The following is a 23,116-nucleotide window of genomic DNA, read 5'->3' as shown; positions in this document are numbered from 1 at the left end:
TATTTGTGTTGAAGCTTTGCCATTTGCATTTCAATGACATCTTTCTCTCCTTCTATTTCCCCCCAAATGCTTATAACAAGCAGATGAGCAGGAGAAAAGCAAACACTCAGAGCAGCCTTCAAGTAGTAAAGCGAGATCAGACTCTCAAGAGGGAAGCCCAGAAGCCGAGGACTCTGAGGAGGAAGCTGGAGAGGAGGAGGAAGAAGAAGAAGAAGAGGAGGAGGAGGAAGAAGAAGATGACGATGATGAAGATGATGACGAAGAAGAAGAAGAAGAAGAGGAGGAGGAGGAAGATGATGATGAGGGAAGTGAAGAGGAGGATGGGGAAGAGGATGAAAGCGAAGAGGAGGACGATGACAAACGTGTGGCTTCTGTCAAGGCCAACACTACTGAATTTGATGATGCTCAAAACATACCTGGTACTGACATCTCTTACAACAGTGAAACTAGTCCTGGTATTGTAGCTGAGAATGTAGGTGCCTCAGAGGAAGGTGCCAATACTGAGACTGAAAAAGATGAGACCGTCTGCCCAGCTGGAACAGCAAGTTATGCAATTCCAGCAACATTAGATGTAGAGGAGGATTGTGTTGTGTCAGCCATTAGGGTAGAATCAAAATTTTCTGATGAAGATGACAGCCTTGGGAAGGAATGCATACGGTCATCAGACCTGGGTTCAACAGGAGGCCCTGCACCATCCAGACATCACACAGAAACTTGTTCACCTACTGCTGTTAAGGAGGAAGAGTTTGAAAGAGAGATGGAAAAGGATGATGATGACTCCTGGAGCAATAAACAAAACTGCGGTGATGCAGCGAGAGATGGCAGTGGTGATGATGAAGAGGATAATCAAACAGGAGGATTTGGTCGCAACACCGTACTGGCTAATCAAAGTAATGTGGTGCCTGAGGATGGATTGGAAAATACAGACCGTTCTTCTAATGCTGAGGATTATGCTGGGTCAAACAAAGGCGCTTTCAAAGAGGTGAAACGCAGATCCTCATGGGGCTCTTCATTAGAGGACAGTGACACTGACCTACCCAGAGAAAATGAGGTAAACAAGGAGACGTTTGATCCGAAAAGTAATGTTGAAGCATCAGAGTTACAACCAGAAGCAGCAACACTGCATTCGAAATGCTCATTACCTCAACCAAATGAAGACCGCCCAGATACCTCATGGGATTCTTCATCACCAGTAGTACCATCTCCAAAATGTGTCTCACCTCAGCCAGTGATAAATGAACCTATGTCCTTATTGGGATTATGTTCACCAAGCACCCCTGAGTCCAAAAACAGAGCAACAAAAGCAACAGTAGATGAATCTGAATGGGATTCTTCCTCTGAAAATAATGACCAAAATGATAATAGCTCCTTCACTAAAGGTGATGTGCAGTCACCAATTTCTAAAACAGATGTTGTAACCGCAAACCAGACTGGAGAGCAGCAGTGTTCTGATGGCTGGGAAGAAGATAAAGAAAATGTCGAAAAAGAGTCAAACAACCCCTCCCCTGCAGCAGTGTCACCGGCACCCGAGGTTGAAAAAACAACCGGAAGCCAAATAGTTGCTAACGATGATGTTGAATTAATTGGTCGCTCATCACAAATGGAAGGAAAATTGGACTCAGAGAATGACAAAGATGATGATAGTAGTTGGGATGACGAAGAGGAAAGTGATGAGTCAGAAAAGGAGAAGGCGGTGGCGACAAAGGATGATGAAGTTTTAGACTGTGGTAACACCTTGAAGACATGTCTTTCTACCCCAACCAAGTCGAGGCCCACAAGTGCAATAGACAAGAAATTGGAGGGCGATGAAGACAATGAGAAGGCCCCGCGATCTATTATTGATGGAAAGGATGAGTCTCCAGAGGATAACAGACTGGAGGAGGAAACGTTGGTGGGGGAGAAAGACAATCCCAGCAAAGATGATGAGAGAAGTGAGGACTCTGACAGCCAGGACCAAAAGCTGCTGTATGATTTTGCCAGTGCCACAGTCAAAGCGTCTGGCGGCGACCATGAACACGAGGCTCGATTAACTGCATATGTTCCACTGGAAAATGGTGGGAAAAGTGCCATCGTTCCCCAGACCAGAACGTCATCAGATGACCCTAATGAAGAACCAAGAAGGGAAACAAGCCCTCCCCCTGCTTGTCAACACCATGATTCGGACGGGAACACGTTGTCCGATGAAGCGTTACCTCAGACTGACATTGATGGTGTTGATCTAGACTCGCCTGATGAGGCAGAGAGCATAGGCATGAGGAGTCAAGAGCTCAGAAACATTGAAGAGCCTGTTGTTAAGGTAAAACAGAAATATTACAGGTAGTTTTTAGTTTTAGTGTAGCTGAGCTGTAGCGTGGCCTCTTCAAGCACTCTGCCAACACTTTCATCACAATTGTTTTTTTCATATGCTTATTCCCAGTTTGCTTTTCCTTTCGTCGGAGATACCTCTTGTAGACACATGCACTAGTAGATGTAGGTTTTAAAGTACAGGATTATAAGTAAACAACAATTTGTTTTACTTTTTTTGTTTCCACAGAAAGAAGATTCCACTGAGGATGAGGATGATGATAATGACCAAGAGGAGGAGGGAGACGAGGAGGAGAAAGAAGAAGACGACGTCTCAGATGAAAATGATCAACCTGAAGAGAGTGGAGAGTCCCTTGACGCCACTTCACCTGTTCCTGAGACAGAAGTCTCTAAAGATAAGAAAAGAGGTAAGAAGCAAATCATTTATAATAGATGTTCTGAACACGCTATGACCAACTGCATTTACAATGCTACGACCTCAACGTGTAGCGTCTATAGGGAGTCTGTTCTTTAGTTTACAACAGCAGCACAATCCCGTCCACCCCCTTAATTACCATGGCTACCTTGAACAACTTCCTGACAACAACAGATGGCAAGCCACTTTGCTCCTTGATGTTGTTTGATTTAATAACTGTCCAAAACTTTTGTTATTGTTTCCTCTGTATGAAGACAATCTCACTGAATGCAGAAATTATATATTATATCATCATTACTATCTATCAATTATTTTAATTTAATGGACTTTAGTAACTATGTTATTGTAAATGTGGTCATACAGTATGAAAAAGTAAAGATGCATCAAGAGTGTTTTGCACCATGAAATCAAATCAAATCAAATAGTGGGAGACCCATATGGTTTACAGTATCTCCTGCACCAATCCAAGACATCCTGTATTGCTCTGCAACTGCCATTGCTTTTCTGTTATATCATTGAAATAGATTTCCTGTCCGAGTTGGGTCTAGAGAAGGGAGAGGAGGAGCAGGATTCTTGGGACTCTGAGGTACAGTAAAGACACATTTTGGAATATGTTGTAGGATCAGGTGATCAGACATATTCTCAAAGATTGATTTTCTCTTTCAGTCCCACTCTGAAAACCTCAATATGCCACATAAAGAGAAACAAAGCTTGCATACTCAGGATCAAGAAGAGCTGTCCACTGTTGAAGAAGAGATTAAAGAAAGTAAGTCTTATTTTATTTATTCCTTTTCTTTTTTTCGCCCAAAGCAACTTAAATCATTCCAGGCACCATTTCATGCTGCAGAAACAGTGTGACCCTATTTAATCATAATCATAGAAAACTGTGCTTTAGTGTATTAATGCATGCATTATATTATATTAAATATGTTTGTAAGTAATGCTTCCTGTTTTCATTCTAAATATGGTGTAAAATTTGCAATGCAATATAATTTCCATCAATCAAAACAGCCTTTCCAACAATATGTTACATTTTTCTTGTAGACTTGTTGTATATCCCCTCTTTTTTAAGAGGGGAAGGAGGCAATAGGATGGCAGTCCTAGAGCCTCGGAGGAGTGTAGGCAGGCCAAGAGGCAGCCAGGGAGAGGGTATGAATGTCTTGACTCATAGGTCTGAAGAACAGCATGTTAACACAACCAGAGGCCTGACCATCACCTCATGATCACCATAAGAGAATGCATGCAGCATACTGTACTTCACCCTGCCTGCTACCCATGAACCCCGTTTTCCCACATCTGGGACCACAGGCTCTTCTTAGCTTGCTTGGTTTCAGCAGGTTTTGGCTCAAAGTGGTATTAATAAGTGATTGCAGCACTCATCAGCATTCTTGGCTGATGCTGAACTTGTGTCCCAATAAAACCAGAACAAGGAATCTAAATGCTCGTCTGATGCCTAACCATGTATCTTCATGCTAACTAACCATGAGCTCATTTGCATGGGAATGCTTTTTACATTGTTCTGGCAAACTCATCCAGCTTCATCGTCAGAACTTTGTTGTGCTCATTTGTAAGAAATTCATTGTGTCTCTAACATGACATGACATGTCTCTTGCAGTTGGAAACGACAATAATGGTGATGATAATGGAGGCGAACATGCCGATGAAGATGATACTATACAGAAAGAGGTAGGTACAGCAACTATATGCCATAGAAGATTTAAGAAATTGTGATCCGTTGGAATCAAATAGCAATGTTTTTTCTTTCTACCAGACTGAGAAGGCAAAATGGGAACCACTTCGTGTTTTGAGCAAACTCGAAGGAGATAACGAACGAAAGACCGGTAAGTAGAACAATGTGGAGCATCGTGGATCCTGTTGGTTTAAAATGTAAGAATTTATTTAAAGAAGAACTGTTTGTATTTGACATGGTGCTTTGTTTCTCTTTCACAGACTTAATGGAAGAGCTTGGTCTGGGTGATGTTGATGATCTTGAAGGTAAGATGAAATAATGAATCCTCCACTTTGTTTTAATATTTTTTTTATTTGTTTGTGTGTTCACAAGGCAGTTGATCATCTAATGCCTCCATCTGCTCCTAAACCTAATGCACATGCATCATTTACATGGTCACTGCTGATATCTACAGAGTAGTACCCAACATCCATGTTATGAAAGCTTAACTTTCAAATATTTAGGAGCGAGCTACTGTCTTTTTTTAAGCTTTTGTTTAAAATGGTCTATCTGCATGCGACACCTGCTTTACTACCCTTTTGTATGTTTCTGTCATCACACATTTTGAAGCCAAAAAAGCAGGTCAGTAAACCTAGCTGATGAACTAGCTGATTAGACAGGGTAAACGGTTTACACTAGTAGCTGTAGTTTCAGTTTGATGGAGTGCAGTAGCATTACAGCCTATCCCCTCTAATCTTTTCCATTTACTGGTGTTGTGGTTATCCCAATGTAAACTGACCTCCTACCCTCAGCAGCATCAATGTCATACCTGGTTCATTCACCTACCACTTAATGACACAGATGCATCGGACTGGGACTCAGCCAGCACTACCAGTAAGAGAACCCTGCCCAGCCGCAGAATGCCCTCCCCTGGACTTGAGGAGTTCCCAGAATGCTCCTCTCCATCTGTCAAAGAGCAGGATGAAGTCATTGCTCCAGCAGCCCCCCTGACACCTCCGAGGAGCATCAACTCCAACAAGACACTGCCCAGCACACCCCCTCAACCTGCGCCCCAACCACAGCCTCGAGCAAGGAAGATGGCGCTTCAGAAATCAGAGAGTGAAGAAGGTAAGGGATATTAAGCCATTTTGCAATCTTGCAAACACACACATTGTATAGTATACAAAGGATATGATTACAGTATTTTTCTCTTTCTTTGACTTTCTCTCATTCAGAATCAGATTGTGAACCAGACAATGTGGCGTCCTCTTGCAATACAGCCAAGATTGACAATCAGCTGCCAAACATAGCTGAGCTTCAGGCAGTGGTTACACCAGGTAAGGCTCACTGGTCTTTATGCCTATAGATATGTGTGTGCATTTGCCCTGTGCTCTGGATCAAGACTCTCTGTTTCTTTAGGGTCCCCTGAGCTCTCACGGATGGCAAGAGACAGTAGAAGTAATCTAGAGTCTGAAAAGCAGCAACAAAAGGTGAGAAATACCCCGAATATACCATCTTTACCACAATCCTTTGTTTTTTGTTCTTGGCGTTTTTGTCCATGGCACAACATCACCATTCATGCTTTCCCAGTAACAGGGAAATTAAAATACATCAAGTCATATCTATTGGTAAATATGTTCATATTTCAAAGTAGAGTTATATTAAAACTTTAACTTGGGTCAAGTGAAACAAATGTGAAAATGCAGTATTTCAGAACCTCTAGGCAAGATCTAAGACTCCCCATTTTGGCTAGTTGTAAGTAATGAGGGTGGTCCATCTGTCATCCCAAACATTGGGGGAAAAAATGGGTATAACATTTAAATGGGCATTTGCCAATTAATTTCTGTAAGCATGACAGCCACATCTGTTCTTCTGGCCTTTGACAACTTGTTTAGACAAAATCTTTACTGTGCCAGAAGTCAAAGGTTCTGTTTCAAGGTGTTACAAATATATGCTAACTCATCCAAAATAACATTCTTTTTAATAATTTGCTAACATTATAAGAATGCAATGTTGAAATGCCTTCATATTTAATTGAATATTGTGTTTTTTTATTCAAAGTCCAAACTTGGTTTTTGCATTTTTGTCTTGTCCGTTCTGTGTTTTTCTTGTCCACCCATGCCATCAAAGAGGATAGATGAAGCAGTAGATACATGCCAGTTAGATCTGAACCCATGTCCATCTGGCCATGTGGGCTCTGACGGTGGAGAAAAGGATAATGACTCTGAAGATGAGCGCAGTCCTGCAGAAAGAGGTAAAGCGGGTAATGTCCCGTGGGAGAATCGTTACGAGAAGCTCTGGGTAGAGGTGGAGAAAAGGGAGGTCAAATCCACCTTCAAGAATGTTGCTGGTGAATTAAAAGAGAAGTTTGGAGAACTGCTCAAATCAAGACCATCCGCAGAAGAAGAACAGGCCACGGCCGAATTTACTTCTGCAGAAGAAGAGTCAAGTGATGAAGATGAAGAAGGGGAAGTCATTGTGCGCCCCATGGCCAGAGCGAGGAGTACCGTCCTTCTCACTATACCTGAGCAGAGGGAGTCTGGACTAGAAGACTCTGTGACAGAGTCAACTGACAACTCCTTATGCGAGAACATGATGCAGGTCTGTGAGCCCCTGGCTAGTGAGAGCGTCATGTGTCCAGAGCCAGATCTACTCACTGATGATGTTCTGGAGGAGTCTCTTTCACCTCAACTCGCCACAGCACAAAGAGACAGCTGCTTATCTCCTGTTACCACAACTTTTACTGATAATCATACCGTACCCACGTTGGATGTAGACCAGAGCACATTCTTAAAAGATTCGGCCAGACTCGGGCCATTCCACAAACCACATCTGGACCGCATCTGGAAGGACAACAGTGCTAATGTTGATGAAGCTGAGAAAAACAATGCAAGTTCAGACGAGGATCCTGAAGAACTCACCAAGTCTCGTCCCCCCTCACTAAGCAGACGTTCAGCATCCATCCAAGGTGTTTCTGATGAGGAGCTGGAAGAGGACATGGAAAGATTTAAACTTGAGGTAGGGATGCTGAAGGTTGTCTTCCTGGATTTGGAGAAAGAAAAGGCCCAACTACAGAAAGAGGTAGAGGATGGTCGCACCTCCTTTTAGTCCCTTCTTGATCGCCTCTCTTTCTCTTTGTTTAATCCACGTACTTCATTTCATTTCTTTTAATTAGCCGTTTCAAAGGGCCCACACTAGCCATACATCATTACCTCATCTTAATTCTTTCTGTTAGATGTTCATTTTCCATGTCTTGATATTTATTTTCTTTAGGTTCGATTTCAAGTAGAAGAGTTCATCTTGCATGTTTCTCCTTACATTTTTTGTGTTTTTTTTGTGTTAACTCACATGTAGAATTGAACTACCATTTGTTGAAGGCCATTTGCACTTTAATAAACTTTGGTACTGTCTCGCAGTTACAATGTTGGTTGTTTGGCATTCTTGATTGTACTCCAAAGCTAAACAAAGTTCAGTCTTATGTTCTTTAGCAGTGACTTGTCCTTCATCATGCATGGTCCTTGCATGTATCTTTACGTTGAATAGGTTCTGTTGTATGAACTCTCTCTTTCTAGGTGATGTGATGTGAAGATTGTACAAATAATATCCTTCTTTGCCCTAAACAAATATGATATGGCAATTGCTGGATTTGTTTCTTCTTTAATTGCATGCTGTATTTAAAAGACTAAGAAGACTGATCTCCAGGGGATGAATATGAATATTTTTGGCCAGCCTTTTGTTGAGTGTTTGGATGTCTGTGGAAAGAAAGCATAGAAGAAAGAATGCATTTAGTACAATGTTATGCAACATTGTTTGGTGTTTCAATTCACAGAAAGGAGGTCAACTAATGTCTGTGATAGTCAGTGGGATAGCAATGTAAATAACATACAAAATAAATGGCTAGAGATAATACTTAAGAGTAATACTGGAGTGTTGAGCGTATTTGGAATAAGTAAAGAACCTTTTGAATTCAATCAGACTGTCCAAAACTGATGAGATTTTTCTCAGTTCAGGTATGCCACAGCAAGCATTGTAATGTATGGAATTGTGCGTCCTTCTAATTAACTGAAAATAGCATGTCAAATAGAGTAACCACACTAAGGTGTTAGGTCTCTGAAGGGAGGGGTGACACTAAATTATGAATGACAAAGTGTACAAGTCCCTGCTCCAAAACACATCTTAAAAGGCTGGCCCCAACTTGTTTCAGTTTGGAATAATCTCCAGCTATCAAATATTTACTGTACCCTTCTCTTTTCAGGTTGGCAGGGAGACGACAAGGACTGCTATGCTAGTGCACAAATTTAGTACTTCCTGGGATACTGGTGGAACGGCATTGGAAGAAGTCGGTCCTGAGAAACCTGAGACCAGAGCAAGAGCAATTTGCCAGGAACAGCAGCCTGTGGCCACCAAGAGGTATGCATTATTTTGCACATTTGGACATTTTTAGATCCTGACAGTTATCACTAGCAAACTGTTGCTCTTATAATTTCTGAACAACACATCCACAATTTAGAAGTCAGGTATTATGAACAATAAAATATTTTATTTTTGCTTTTGTGTGTGTGTGTGTTGTTTACCTTTAAATTATTTTATAAGGCTCTTTTCTCCATTTATTTTTCAATGACACATTGAACAGAATGAGCCAAGTCTAAACTTTATTTTATTGATTCCATTTTGGAATGGTTTTCTTGAGCTATATCTCCAAGGACCCACAAGTGTAGATGTCACAACTTATTGACTATCAGGTTTATTGCTCTCCATAGCACCAACGGGGCACCAGTGCAATTGCATCTCCCACTGCAGCAGACCTACAATAGCAACAGACAGGAGGGCCAAGCTGTAGAGGAGACCTTACAGCTGGAGCTGGTCAGAGGGGCCCGGCGCAGCAGAGCCCCTCAGACCAACACTCATGTCAATGGAGATCCTCTCTCTGTGTTTGATGATAGCACTTTAAGTGAAGTGTCGGACGATGAAGGAAGGTATATATGCAGTATGCCACTTTTTTGTATCAGTTTCACCTCTCGGTCTCTCGTAACTCGTAAGGTGTGTTCAGACTGAATGCAACGTGAATTGTACAGGCAGCACGACTGAGTACAGTCAGTGAGTCAATGGAAAGAAGTGAGTGGATGTGAACAGTCACATATTTGCTTTAAGGCAGCTACACACCGGGCCGATAATCGGCCGTTGGACAGTCTGGTTAGGTCGGTGACTCGAGTCTGTTCGGTGTGTTCCGTGCTGTCGTCCGTCCGAGGGGCCGTCGGCCTTCATTTTGGCCGACCTGACATGCTCAGTCGGAGACAGGGCAGTCGGGACTCACCCGGAAATGGCGAGCGGAATGAGCGTGACTAAGCCTCTCAAAATCTGACGAAAATCTTTTAAACTGACCTTTGTCAATCTGAAATGAAGACAGATTCAGCAACTGCATGGCCTATTTCTCGCTTAAAATGTTTTCAGAAACACCTTTCAGTGAACTATTTTAGTACAATATGAGATCGTATTCTGAACAAGCCGCCATGAAAAGTCTGTCTCTGAATTTCCGGAGAAACCAGACCCACGTTGCGCGTTCGTCCAATCTGCCGCCTGTTATGGAGACGTATTACGTCTCGTCGTTTTGGGGTGTTCCGAGACACTTTTTTGACCAACTCGGGGAGACTGATCAGTCCAACTGCCTTTTCTGGCAAGGGTCGGCCGTCTGGTTGGTGTGTAACTGCCTTTAGGGAGAGTAAATGAAGGTCTCTAAGGTAAGAAAAAAAACAGGAGAAACATACTGGGGTTGTCGGTAAGTTTAGATCATGTTTGTGCATTGGTGGTTTGTGACAACGAAACATAGACTTCTAATGAATAAACCGAGGTAGAAATATACTTTGCATTCAGTCCAAACAAACCTTTACAATATTGGGGGTGGGTGATCAGTAAGATGCAATTCTTCTTGATTTTAATTATTTTCCTCCCTACATAGTTGCATGACTAACCACTGATTTTCCAAACTTTGAATAGTATACTGCATTATACCATTACACTTCCAACAACTCTTCAATGCAGCTCTCCTGTCTTGAGAACATGCACATCAGTTTTCCAAATAACCCCTGTTCTTCTTCCCTGCGCTTGTTGGGCTCAGGTTTCCAACCAGCGGGAAACAGAAAACTGAGGTAAAACACAAATTCTCTTAGTAGCTGGATGGAAGTTGAAGTAGACAATACACAATGAGTAACTGAATAATATTAACACCCCAGTTTGTTTCCATATTCAGAACCCTGAAGTTGAGATGGCAGAAGACTTTGATGAACTCAGTCAGTCATCCGACACAGCTACAGATGACATCGACTCTCCCACTTCAGGCTATCGTCACGCATCCCTCCTCATTCAGAAGCTGGACTCAGCCACTTTGGGTATGGATTTATGAATTTATGTAATAATTATTTCAGATTTTTAGGACTTTGTAACTTAATCAGTTTGTTCATCTAATTTTCAAAATAACATGTACTGTACATAATCCACTTTTAAAGCAAGATCTGGTATATGCTCCTTAAATGCTTGTTCCACACTCCACCCCGTTGTCTTCGGACAACAAGTCACCCCGTCAGATCGATAATGTTGTCAGATACTTTTAAGAACAATCTGAGCCTGTCAGTAGCAAAAAGAAATCGAGGGTGCCAATTGCCCCGTCAGCTTGGTTCATGCCAGCCCGTCACTGCGATCTCGCTCAATACTGGACCAATTTCAAAGCTTTTTGATCACATCAGACAACAATGCATGGGGAAATGGGGTTGAAAAAAACTAAAATGACCCTTTAAGGGGTGACAGCTGCTATATTATACCTCACAGACTCGAGAAGCATGGTGAAACTGCAGAACATTTTCCACGAATATGAGCGCTCCATCCAAAAGGCAAGGAGTCGCCATGGGTACCTGGCAGACAAGGTGAGCCATTTGGAGATGGAGAGGGCGGAGTTGAAGAGCTCTTTGGAGGAAGTTAAAGATGTTAAATCTGCCTTGGAGCGCAACCAGCTGGAACTGCAGACTGAAGTCACAAACCTCAAGTGAGACCTACTTCTCGTCTCATATTTTTGTGCATCATATCTGATGTGATTTTATGTAGTTTTATTTATTTATTTTGATTCAATGACTTGAAATTTCTGTCTGAAACTCTGTATAGATTTCAGCTGAAACAAGAGCAGGAAAATCGCCGCAACGCCACCATGATGTACAACACAACCCGAGATAAGCTCAGGAGGATGGAGGAGCAGCATCAGCTGGAGGTTCAGGAGAGACAAAAGGTGGAGCTCACCCTCAGGAATCTGGAGCTGGAGATGAGAACACTGGTCAACAACATTAAACAGGTACACCCTCTTGAACTTCATTTCGTTATTTTGCAGGGAGTGTGCAGTGTGCAGGGATTTTGTTATGCTGTTTTCATTGTGTTGATGTTGGCTAATGTTTTATTTATAATGTAATATGTTTTGATATTAACTTTGTTTATTATTTATATTTATTGAGAGGCTTTTGAGTATTTGGTGAGTATCTGGCTTGTCCAGTTGTTGTTTGGTGTATATATGATTGTAACAGTGGGTTATATGTCAACAACCCAGCTTGAAGAGGACCACAGTGAGAGCCAGAGACTGCTGGCTCAGGAGCGCAGTGCTCGGACGCTGCAGGAGAATCTGCTCAACAGCCATCTCCGTAAGCAGCAAGAGATAGAGGACGAGAACAAAAGGAACATGAGCAAAAGCAATGAGGTAATCCTCACAACGTGGTATTCATCATTTTAGAACACATCAGTTTGCTTTATGGTTTAGATGTTGTTCTTACAGTTTGCAATATGGTGTTGCTAATAGAAGATTACTATTTTGGGTACGAATAATACATTTTGAAATCAAATCTGTAACGAAAACCCGCTGATTCGAAGCAATCTTAACTTAACATTAGCTAGGCGATATGGAGAAAATCAAATATCACGATATTTTGGACCAAACTCCTCGATATCGATATTGTAGGGTTGACTATTGGTGTTTTCACAAAATATTTACACAATGAGATTTTTGACAAATTATCATCAGTAATGTGGATATAATGGCTAAGTTGGTAAAGGCAAATAATAAAACAGCTGGAACAGTCTGGTAAATTCAGAAAATGACATCACTTTACTGTAATGCAGCCTTTAAAACCAGGAAAAGACAACACTTATGCCATATTACGATATAATGATGTCCAAAATCTAAGACGATATCTAATCTTGTATCACATGATCGATATAATATATATTGCCCAGCCCTACTTAACATGTTTTTTCCTGTTCATAGGCTTTGTCCCAGCTCACTGAAGCCAGTGACAGGGAGAGGGAGTTGCTCCAGCAGACTGCTAGCTTCCAGGAGCAGCTGACCAGCCTGAGAACAGACCTCGAACGCTCGCAGGCCAACAGCAGTCTCAAAGAGAGCCATCTTTTGGAAGAGAATGAGGCCCTCAAGGAACAGCTAGAAGACGCTCTTCGAGATCTCAAACTCAACAGTGAAGCCCTGACCCAAACCGTCTTCAACTGCAATAACCAGGTGACCACCCTGAAGTCTGAGTTAGCTATGACAACAACCCGGCTGGAAAATGAGCGGCAGACTCGCGAAGCACTGGATGCAGAGGTGGAGTCCACTCGTACCCGCCTGGCTGGAGCCATAAAGGAGGCAGAGCTTTGCCGGGCAGCTAACGCAGAAACCGAGAGAGCTCTCCTCCGGGAGAAAGATGAACGCCAGCGTGTTAAAGACAGATTCACAGGTTAGTGGTGGTAGGGATGGATGGACAAGCTCACCCATGCCCAACCAGGCCAAGTGTTTTGTGATTTTGTTTCAGACACATTTGATGTATAGAGACATGAAAGTAAGTTATCTAAAACCAATCAAATAAAACAATTTGGGTTATAACTACACAGAACCAGTATCACTGTTTACCGTTATACTGTGGGGCTGTTTGACGGGTTGCTCTGTCTGGGCCGCAATTGCTGTGGTCTGTGCTGGCTTATATTTAATTGTATAAGCAGTCTTTTGTTATGTGCAACTTCTTGCCCTGCAATCTTTTTTTTTTTTTGCTTCAAACTCTTAATGTTTTTTTTTCTGCAGGTGAAGCAGCCAATCAACGCGAGGCAGTCAGCAGCCTGTCACAGAAGCTGGCCAAGGCAGAGACTCGTGCAAACAGCATGGAAAATGAAGTTCATCGGGCCACACTGCAGCTGACGGAGAAGGGCCTGCTGCTGGAGGTCCTGCAGCGGGAGAAGGACCAGGCAGCTTTACGTGTCAAGGAGTTAGAAGCGGCTCTGCAGGCCGAGAGAGAGCTGGTCAGCCGTGCCGGAGCACGCCAAGAGGCCGCGCAGGAGCGACTTGCCCAAACCCAGAGCGAGTGCATGCTACTGCGGCAACAGCTAGAGGAGGCCCAAAACAAAGGTGTTGCAAAGGAGCGTGCTGTTACAGATGCCCAAGAACGCTTCAGTGACATTCTGTCCAAGCTGCAATCTGACTGCGAAGAGAGAGTACAACTAGTGGAGGAGAGAAATAAGGAGCTCGCCAGTAAGGCTGCTGATCTTCGAGATCAGATCTACAAGTTAGAGGAAGAGAAGAGCGAAAGAGAGGTGAGATTAGGACTCTGCAGGGTAAGAGGATTGCCTAACCTCTTCCTCCAGACCTACTTTTAGCCTTTCTTCCACATGTCAGTTAAGTATCTCTCTTTGTATCTAATCAAACCTTGCTTTCTTTGCATTTTGTCTGAGCACAGACAAGTGTAAGGCAGCTGCAGCAGGAGCTAGCTGACTCACTCAAGAAGCTGTCAATGAGTGAAGCTTCTCTGGAGGTCAACACACGCTATCGCAATGACCTGGAAGAGGAGAAGGCTCGGCTCTTTAAAGACTTGGACAGGCTCAAAGGAAAGGTAACCGCATAGAACAGTGCCACCTTGTGGCAGCATATTTAAACCACATCTATGATTCTAGCTGTGTTAATGATTATGGAGCAAAGACTTTAAGCTGCACGGAAATTAGATGGCTCATTATCACAATTCTTATAGAGCAGCAATAACTTTTCCCTCCGCATGTGCACTGAACTGACAGTTTACTCCACTGTTACATTGCTGATGAGATGGATGCTTTTACTCTGTCATATAGCTGGAGGAAAGCGAAGACCAGTATGTGCAGGCTGAGAGACGTATTAACAGTCTAAAGAGCTGTCTGGATGAAAGGGAGAAGCAACTCACCACTGCTGCTCAGAAACTGCAGGAGGTGCTGTCCGCCTCAGCAGCTTCTGATACCACCATCAAACAGCTGGAGGAAGCTGTGCAAAGGTATGTACAAACACATGGTGTCCACACACACACTTGGGATTGAAAGATTGATGATTTTATTTTATTACAGTAGATACTAGAAAACAAATCCTGTGACATTAATCATGTAAAATAAACCTAGAAATATAAGCCAACTCCAAACCACAGAAATAATTATTCACTAATTATTTACACTAATGTGTTAAACGTATTGTCAGCCGTGAGTCTAGATGTGTTTTGTTGTGCAGTATATGAGTATATAAATATTTATGATGCAGTGTCAATGTAATGTCACATTAGGCTTGAGATAGAGAACGCCAGGCTGGAAGCTGCTGCAAAGCAACAGTCCAACAAAATTGATGCACTTCAGAAAGGGGCTCAGGAATTTGCCATGGTGAGTGCTGCAAACCTTGTCCAATTACCCGCACACACACACATTGTACACAGGATCTCGGTGGCACCATATCTACTTTTTTGTCAAAATACAATCTCTCTGTATTGTGATAGTTGGATAACTCTCTTGTGACATCAAATGGCTGGCTTTACATTATAAAGTCATTAAGGTATCCAATCTTTTTCCAGCTATCTGATCGCTCGCCTGGAGGAGGGGTTGGTATTGTGGATGTAGGCTTAGTTTCTCTGTGTGGGTTTACTATTATCTGTTTTTTAAATTTTTATAAATTGACACAAAATCATATTTTATCTATTTACAAAATGAAATGCACTTCGGCTTTGTGGCCTTTTTGCACAAGCTGCTAGCAGGAATCCAAACCTACATAGGAAGTAATAGCTTTGTGTCGGTTTGGGTTTTTCTTGGTGACGTCATCATGTGTTTTCTCCCTGTAGCCAGATCTTGGTATGTGGGTTCTTTCTCTCCTCTTTCTCAATTTGCATGACACACTTCCTTTAATCTAAAGAGTCCTCTCAACTTTCTGTAATAATAAACAAAAAACAACAAACAAAAACTCTCTTTAATTTTCTTTCTTTTCTTTCTTTTTTTTTTCTTTTTTACAATGTAAATAATAACAAATATATATATATATATATATATATATATATATATATATATATTATAATAATAATAATAATAATAATAATAATAATAATAATAATAATATTTCTTCTTCTTTCTGTAGGTCAGAGGTCATTTGGAGGACTTGGTTACAAACCTCCAAAGCAGTAAGATGACTTTGGAAGACCAACTCAGTCGAGAGGTTAGTGGCATATTTTGTTTCCTAACTAAGAAAACCTTCAGCTTAGATTTCCATTTCTTAAACGTGCGGTATACTTGCTGCAGCCGACCTGTCGAGCGCCAGCGTGACGTCATGGGAGCGCCGTAACTGTTTATACTCCCGTGTGGTGGTTGCGACACTAGTTGCTGTCTTCTCCTGAACAGAGGTGGCGCTAGTGAGGAATGGCTATCGACTTTGCTATTTCTACAGACTAGAAGAAGAAGAAAAAGGTAAACAACGGCAGAACTGGCAGCAGCATTGCCATCAATGCTTGGATTTGATTCGATGACCTACTTGGTCGGATCGAGCCTTTCATTCATCATAAAAGAACTCATCTTAACCCAGTAAGTTTACAAGAGAGACTTGCAGTCACTCCGAGAGTCTTGGCATCCGGTTTCCCTCAAGCTCGTTCAGGCTCCCTGTTTCTGCTTTGTCGCGTGCCGCTGAAAAAAATAGTGGTGTGCACCCTCTGGACGCGCACTCAAAATCCTGGCGCGCCAGCGAGATCTACGTCATTTTGACGTCACATTGGCGCGCGCAACCTCGAATGCGGCGACTGTAAAACGGCCTTGACTTGAATCATCTTTTCTACTCTTTGTGTACATAATTCCCCTAAGCCCAGTCTGAGCAGGGAGTTCCTACATTTTTGAGCAGCCAGCCAAATGAGGAAAGTAGCCATCTGCTCAAGAGAAAGAATCAAACCTTTTTAAAGCATGTTTTTATGAAAACAAGGCAATTGGAAAACCAAACAATTTTGAATTCACACATAAAACCGAAAAGTAGCCCTATTTGAAAAAGGGAAGCATTGAACAAACTATTCACTGATTGTGAATGGTTTTTAAAGCAGTGTACTGTACAATAATAATAATTAGTAGGCCAAAACTAAACTATCAAAGCAAGTTTCCCTTTCTGAAAAAGAAGAACCAAGTGCACTTATTAGTCTTTTCAGACATTCTCTTAGTTACACATTCTAAAGGAAAAAACAATAGATCAGTTTGAGAAATGAGAAATAGGCCATATTTTTACAAAAAAACTAAGATGAACAGTTGACTGTTTAGCCAACTGTCTGAAATTTGATCATTGTAACAAGCTGACAGAAACTTCTTCATCTTATTATATTATTCTTAGGTCCAGAAGCAAAGCATGCTGTCTCACACAGCCCAGGACTCCCAGGCCTTGTGGGAGGAGGAGCTGAAGAGCCGCTCTAAGTTAGGACTGCGCCTGGCAGAGCTTGAAAAGGAAAAAGGAGACCTGAGCACCCAGGTGATGACTGTGATGCATTTATATGCAGGATAATTATAATTAATAATAATAATTTAGTATCCATCCATCCAAATAATATACCATGGTATAGGTCTCAAGAGTTATCGGCCTGTTGCGTTGCCTGTGTTCCAGATGGAAATAGAAAAGAAGAAGGCCAAGAAAATAGCAGAGCAGAAGAAGGCTGTGGACACCCGGCTGGATCAAGAGATGAAGAGAAACACAGAGCTCCAAAAAGAAATGTACAGGTGACTCCTAGCCTCCTCCTCCTCGTGCCCTCCTCACCCATGGCAGTACTTCTTCCTACCATTTAGACACAACTAAGATCCAGTAGAGCGCCGTTTTTTCCTAGCTTATGTGGCTGTGGTGCACCAATGTGTACGGGTTTCAGATTTTTTTTTTATAACTCAACTTCTGTTTATGTATTATAAGTCCCTGTGTTTGTTTAGTGTTTTTGTTTTTGTGTGCTCACTTAATTGTGACTGGTTATGTGTTTCTTATTCTTTGTGAACCTTATACTGTGTTTGCCTTTAGTAAGAGGTTGTTTGTGTGTTGTTTTGAATCTTTGAATGAGTTACATGTGGTCAAAACAGGTTGTAACTTTGTGCAGAATATGGATGTTAACACTTTTTGGAATAATGGGTTAACTTTCCATATGATTAGTCAAGCTGATATATACAGTACTGTACATGTAATGAGTAAACCACGTGCCATTACTTTATTTTCACTTAGCTGGTCTTCAGAGGACAGGTTTGCATTAAATATTCAATTTGTAGGGCAGGGACGATATGCTTTTCTCCCAATTCAATTATTTCACGAAACATGGCTGCCAATTCGATTTGTATTGAGATTTTCATTTATTGCGATTCTAGTATTGCAATGCATCGATTTTTTTTTTTAAGTTTTCATTTTTTTTTTTCCCACCCCTATCAATATGTATGGTTTATTTGTATGTTTACTTTTAGTATGTGTGCATATGTGTTTAAGGTTGCGTACTGTATTGAAGACTGCAAAGAAGAAATTGCGGGATCAGGACACAGGTGGAGCAGAATTTGGCTCTCCTATGAGCAGTCTACGGGTGGACCCAGGCAGACACAGCCAAGCAGAGGGTGCCCTTGGACGATTGAAAGAAAAGGTTTGTCTGTCTGGTAGAGTATGATTTCAGTATATAGTCTCCACATAATATACTAGTAGCAGTTATTACAGTTTAAAACTTTGTCTTTAGCAACCCCTTGAGTGCCTTAGATGCAGTGTTATGCCGCGTTCTATTTTCCTCGGAACTCGGTTTTAACGAGGTCAAAGTCGTAAACACGCCCCCTGACCTCGGATTTACGAGCTCGGAACTCGGACAACCTCGCACTAGCCCAAGTTCAAAATCCAACATGGCTGCCCCCTGTATCAACAGTTGTGAAACGCTGCAGTAACATAAAGTTATAAGCACTTCCGTCTTATTTGTGTCACTAAATCAGTCGTTCACACAGGCATGTCCAACTTCTATCTGTGAACATGTTGTTACGATGTTTGCATGCACAAAAAACGGGGTAATGCGTTGTTATCAACTGGTATTGCTAACAATAGCTAACCGGGCTAGAGCTAACGAAAACAATGAAAATCCGACTTTTAAATAGAACGCATTCAACTCAGGTGTGAATTCATTCCCAGTTCCGGCTTCCGAGTTCAGAGGTAAATAGAACGCGGCATTATACCTCAAACATTTCCTCTGTCTTTCTTACGTTCCCAGGTGGAGGATCTGCAGATGCAACTGGAGAAGGAAGGGTCCCGTCGCAGCCAGCTAGAGAAGGTGAACGGGGACCTTAAGGATCAGCTGGCCTCCCTGAAGAGCTTGAGCCGCAGTAATGAGCACCTGGAGAGGGGTAAGAGGCAGCTGGAGGAGGAAGTGCTGGACCTGAGACGCCGAATGGAGGCCGCTCAGATGGAGCAGAGCCAGGTGGAGCAGTACCGCCGTGACGCAGAGGAGCGGGCCCGTCAGGAGATCCAACAGAAACTGGAGCAGGTCAACATCTTCCTGCAGGTAAAGGTCCTGTATTGGTTAATAATAACAAAGTGGCCTGATCCCACATCACTAAGCAAACGTTTGATTACACAGCAGCCTATTAGACAACTGAGTGCACAACGGAAAGAATAATAGGATGGACTATAATAAATAAGAGATAAGATAATAATAACTTACTGAATAAGTAAATTGTGTAAATATGTAGGTAGTTGCTTTAGTAGCTTTGCACATCACTAAACAGCACTAAGCCTGATTTAATGTGATTGTATCTTGTTTGTCTTTCAGTCGCAGGCAGCATCCCAGGAAGCACTGGATCAGATTAAAGCGACCAATGAGACCAACCTGCGTTCTCAGCTGGAGCAGAAGATCCGGGAGCTGGAGGGGGAACTGGGCCGGGCCCGCACCACCCATCATGACAGCCTCAACCAAAGAGAATCCACACGCACGGAGCTAGAGCGATACCGCCAGCTCTACACAGAGGAGCTGCGCGGCCGCAAGTCCCTGGCTGCCAAACTAGAGAGGTGAGACCAGCTTGTTCTTCAGTTTAGTGCCAGGTTTTCTAGAGCGGATACTCTGATCAGTGTTTTAACGCCTGATTTCTAGGCTGTAATCAGACATAGACAGTTCTGATGGTGACAGACTAGGGCTGAACGATTAATTGCATTTGCGATAATATCGCGATATGTTAAAACGCATTTCCTAATCGCAAAGGCTGCGATTTGGTCACATGACTCGCGAGAGCAAATCAGTCTGCACTCCGCAGAGAAAGCATCAACTTAGCACGCTAACGCTACGTTGTACCTTGAACTGATTTCTGTCATTCAAACAACTCTGAGTTGTAGTTTAAAACTTTTACAGCCATTTTAATAAAATGAAGGGTTTTATTCTGGTTCGAGTCCATACGTGCAGTTAATGAATACAGACACGCAGAACTGAAGGCTCGGTTGGCAACTAGCTCTGATTAGCGGTTAGCTCCGGTTAGCGGTTAGCTCCGTTATAAAGATATGGCGTGGAGGAGCTGCCACTGAGAGGGGTAACAACCAGACTCTGATAAATGACGTTCGGGGAGCTTTCACAGCAGCGTGGCCGCGGGGTTTCAACAGTTTTATTAGTACAGTTAATCCCACTGCAAGAACACCAGCAACTAGCTAATGTAACGATAGCCTCTCAGAACAAGTGCACACTTCAGCACGCAACTTCCCGAGGGGGAGGGGCTGGAGGCAGCTCCTCTGTGCACTGTAAAAAAAAAAATACACTGTTGTGTGTGTGTGTGTGTGTGTGTGTGTGTGTATATACTATAATTTTACTTTTTTAACTGTCTAGTGTGTAATTGTGTGTTGTTCATACTATAAAATGATTTATTGTTTGTCTTTGTTGAATAATACAGAAGACAAAGCTTAAAAAAATAATCAAATCGAAATCGCAATATTTGGGGGAAAAATCGCAATTAGATTATTTTCAAAAATCGTTCAGCCCTATGACAGACCTGTATTATATCAATGATTCTTCCTCCCAGGGCCAACAGTCGTCTCGCAGAAGCCAATTCTAAGTTGCTCAACGAGCGCAGCAGGTCTCTGATCACCAGCAGCATCGCAAACGGTAGCCTTGGAGGGCCCTCGCTGGACCTGGGCTCTTTGGGTTCCCCAGCACACTATGGGGCCACACTGGGGCCCCTCAACAGGAGCCTAGGCCTGGGACTCTCCCTCCTCAGCCCTGTAACTGAGGGGCAGAACAGCCGGGTGGAGGACTACCTTGCCAAGGTCTGTACAGTCATTAAATTGAAACATGGTGATTATAGTGGAATATTCGGTTACACTTTACTTGGAGGTATCTCTATAAGAGTGACATGACGCTGTCGTGAACGTGTCATAAACATTATAAACAAGTCATAAACGTTTATGACATAACGCTTCTTTTAGTAAGCGTCATTTGGTTTTTGTCATGACAAGTTATGGTTAGGGTTCATGTGTCATGACAATGTCATGTCACTCTTATGTAGATACCTTCAAGTAAAGTCTTACCTAATATACTTTATGGAGCTATGTTTATTTACTTTGAACCATTTTCATTTCCATAGTGTTATGCTTGTCAGCATTGTTGTTGTGTAACTGGTCTTGTTTTGTTGAAAGATGTTGTTTTTTTATACACAGGTTAGTGTGTTGTTACATTGCCATAATTGCAGAGATGTATTAATCTGTGATTTTTGAGGCATTACAAATCGGATACTACTACAGATTGTGGAAAAACGTGCTTAAAAGAAATACGTTTATTGATCTAATGGCTTTCTAAATTTGCCTTACGCCTGTCTTCCCTCTCAAAGAACACCTTGAAAACTTCCCCTGCCTGTTCTTTTCTTCTTCTTGGACATTGTTTCTTCCTCACTCGATCTCTGGCCTTTATGGTAGTGGGACTTTACTTCTAACCTGTCTTCTATTTCTCACTCTTTTAGCTTCTAGCTCAAAAGTCTGTCTCTCATGTCTCCTCTCTTCAGCCAGGCCCATAACCAGGTGTGTAGATGTGTTTAGCTCAGTGTCTGATGGCTGCTGTTCTCTTCACCCTGCTGGTGGGCCGACACGTATGGCTCTGTTCACATGCAAACCATGATGTTCAGGGTTCACACATTGAAAACATAGTTGTTGTTTTGGTTACAGGAAATGTATATATTTACTGAGCTTTCCCAATACTGCATTCAGAGGAATGTATTTATTTTTATGAAACTCAAAGTATGAAAATTGTAACCCTGTAATCAAATCAGTTATTTAAGTGGAAATGAGAGTTAAAACTGTATTTTATAAAAACAGAGCTTTTTTCGGCTCAATCTATTAGGAATTACGTACTTAAAGGACAACTCCAGCGCAAAACAAACCTAGGGGTTATCAACAGTAGGGCTGCTCCCTCTTAGTCGATTAGTCGACTAATCGGTCGTTTTGGTCTTAGTCAACTTAGATTTCTTTAGTCGATTAATCATGTTTTATGCTTTTTTCATGCTGAATGACTTATTTCCAAGAAACGTACGAGCACATCTCTGGTAAACACAAGAATTAAAGTGGTGCTTTTGCATGACTCTTTGCAGAGAAACTCAGATTTACAGATCTGTCGATTAAATCAACTAATCGATTAGTCGATACAATTGAATGAGTGTCAGTCGACTAAGAATTTCTTTAATCGAGCACAGCCCTAATTAATTATTTTTACTTTCCCTGTGCCCCGAATACTAGCGTTGTAAGCTAATTAGCGGTCCACACTAGCTTGTTTCAAGCTACAAACGCATTCGATTAGCATGAAAACATGTCCCAGAGAACGACAGAGTGGGTACACATCTGTTATTAACCCCTAGGTTCGTTTTGCGCCGGAATTGTCCTTTAAGGGATTCACACAGTTGGCATAACAACTGTAATACATTTTCTAAAGTGATATAACAAATGTTCATAACTTAAAAGTGTAATGGCAAAAAAAGAACTTGAGGTGAAATGTAATGGTAATTTCAAGAGGTCGAGAATAACAGAGTTTCACAGGTAGAATGTGAAGGAACCCTGGGTTTTGCATTGTGTGGTTAGTGATTATACAAACACTCCGCCTTGATTCTCTGCTTTGAGTTGACTTTCTCCACGCTCTGACGTTGACTGGTAGAGAAGAGATGATGTGGCTTTCTTAGTAGAAAGTTTCTTAGTCATTTATAATTTGTCTATTCTAAAGTTGATTCTGGTATGCTCTAGGCCTTCACGATTCAGGGAAAAATATGAATCACGATTTTGTTTAGCTTAGAATTGATATCACGATTCTCTGCCACGATTTTTTTCTCACAAGTGTAATGTTTATTGCACACATGAACCATGACAAAACAAAACAAATTGGCAGTACCAAACATAGTTTTTTTGGCACCGATAGCACATTGCGCATCACCACAAGCCTGTGAACATAGAGGCTTCAATG

General features: G+C 42.0%; 1 protein-coding gene across 17 annotated transcripts in view; it reads left to right on the top strand.

The window, feature by feature from the left end:
* si:ch211-272n13.3 (ankyrin repeat domain-containing protein 26) overlaps positions 1–23,116 on the top strand; it is a 30,491-nt gene that overhangs the window by 4,867 nt on the left and 2,508 nt on the right. For 3 of the 17 annotated variants that reach the window (XM_036002987.1, XM_036002982.1, XM_036002983.1), the window contains 33 exons: positions 81–2,296; positions 2,534–2,711; positions 3,244–3,305; positions 3,386–3,485; positions 3,764–3,868; positions 4,335–4,405; positions 4,491–4,560; positions 4,670–4,714; positions 5,019–5,030; positions 5,250–5,516; positions 5,624–5,725; positions 5,808–5,878; positions 6,519–7,406; positions 8,644–8,798; positions 9,149–9,364; positions 10,504–10,534; positions 10,636–10,774; positions 11,211–11,424; positions 11,541–11,724; positions 11,974–12,120; positions 12,685–13,147; positions 13,489–13,994; positions 14,138–14,290; positions 14,523–14,698; positions 14,978–15,071; positions 15,260–15,301; positions 15,814–15,891; positions 17,038–17,172; positions 17,305–17,417; positions 18,157–18,304; positions 18,911–19,201; positions 19,469–19,704; positions 20,700–20,943. In XM_036002987.1, the coding sequence (XP_035858880.1) occupies positions 81–2,296; positions 2,534–2,711; positions 3,244–3,305; positions 3,386–3,485; positions 3,764–3,868; positions 4,335–4,405; positions 4,491–4,560; positions 4,670–4,714; positions 5,019–5,030; positions 5,250–5,516; positions 5,624–5,725; positions 5,808–5,878; positions 6,519–7,406; positions 8,644–8,798; positions 9,149–9,364; positions 10,504–10,534; positions 10,636–10,774; positions 11,211–11,424; positions 11,541–11,724; positions 11,974–12,120; positions 12,685–13,147; positions 13,489–13,994; positions 14,138–14,290; positions 14,523–14,698; positions 14,978–15,071; positions 15,260–15,301; positions 15,814–15,891; positions 17,038–17,172; positions 17,305–17,417; positions 18,157–18,304; positions 18,911–19,201; positions 19,469–19,704; positions 20,700–20,943 (7,952 nt within the window). Of the gene's footprint in view, positions 1–80; positions 2,297–2,533; positions 2,712–3,243; positions 3,306–3,385; positions 3,486–3,763; positions 3,869–4,334; positions 4,406–4,490; positions 4,561–4,669; positions 4,715–5,018; positions 5,031–5,249; positions 5,517–5,623; positions 5,726–5,807; positions 5,879–6,518; positions 7,407–8,643; positions 8,799–9,148; positions 9,365–10,503; positions 10,535–10,635; positions 10,775–11,210; positions 11,425–11,540; positions 11,725–11,973; positions 12,121–12,684; positions 13,148–13,488; positions 13,995–14,137; positions 14,291–14,522; positions 14,699–14,977; positions 15,072–15,259; positions 15,302–15,813; positions 15,892–17,037; positions 17,173–17,304; positions 17,418–18,156; positions 18,423–18,869; positions 19,202–19,468; positions 19,705–20,699; positions 20,944–21,632; positions 21,691–23,116 lie in introns of those variants that run through there. The other 14 variants (XM_036002995.1, XM_036002994.1, XR_004897827.1 and 11 more) reach the window with 13 other exon arrangements.

Source organism: Sander lucioperca, chromosome 7 (genome assembly GCF_008315115.2).
Source record: "Sander lucioperca isolate FBNREF2018 chromosome 7, SLUC_FBN_1.2, whole genome shotgun sequence".
Classification (NCBI taxonomy): domain Eukaryota; kingdom Metazoa; phylum Chordata; class Actinopteri; order Perciformes; family Percidae; genus Sander; species Sander lucioperca.
This window is presented reverse-complemented; position numbering and strand designations above follow the sequence as displayed.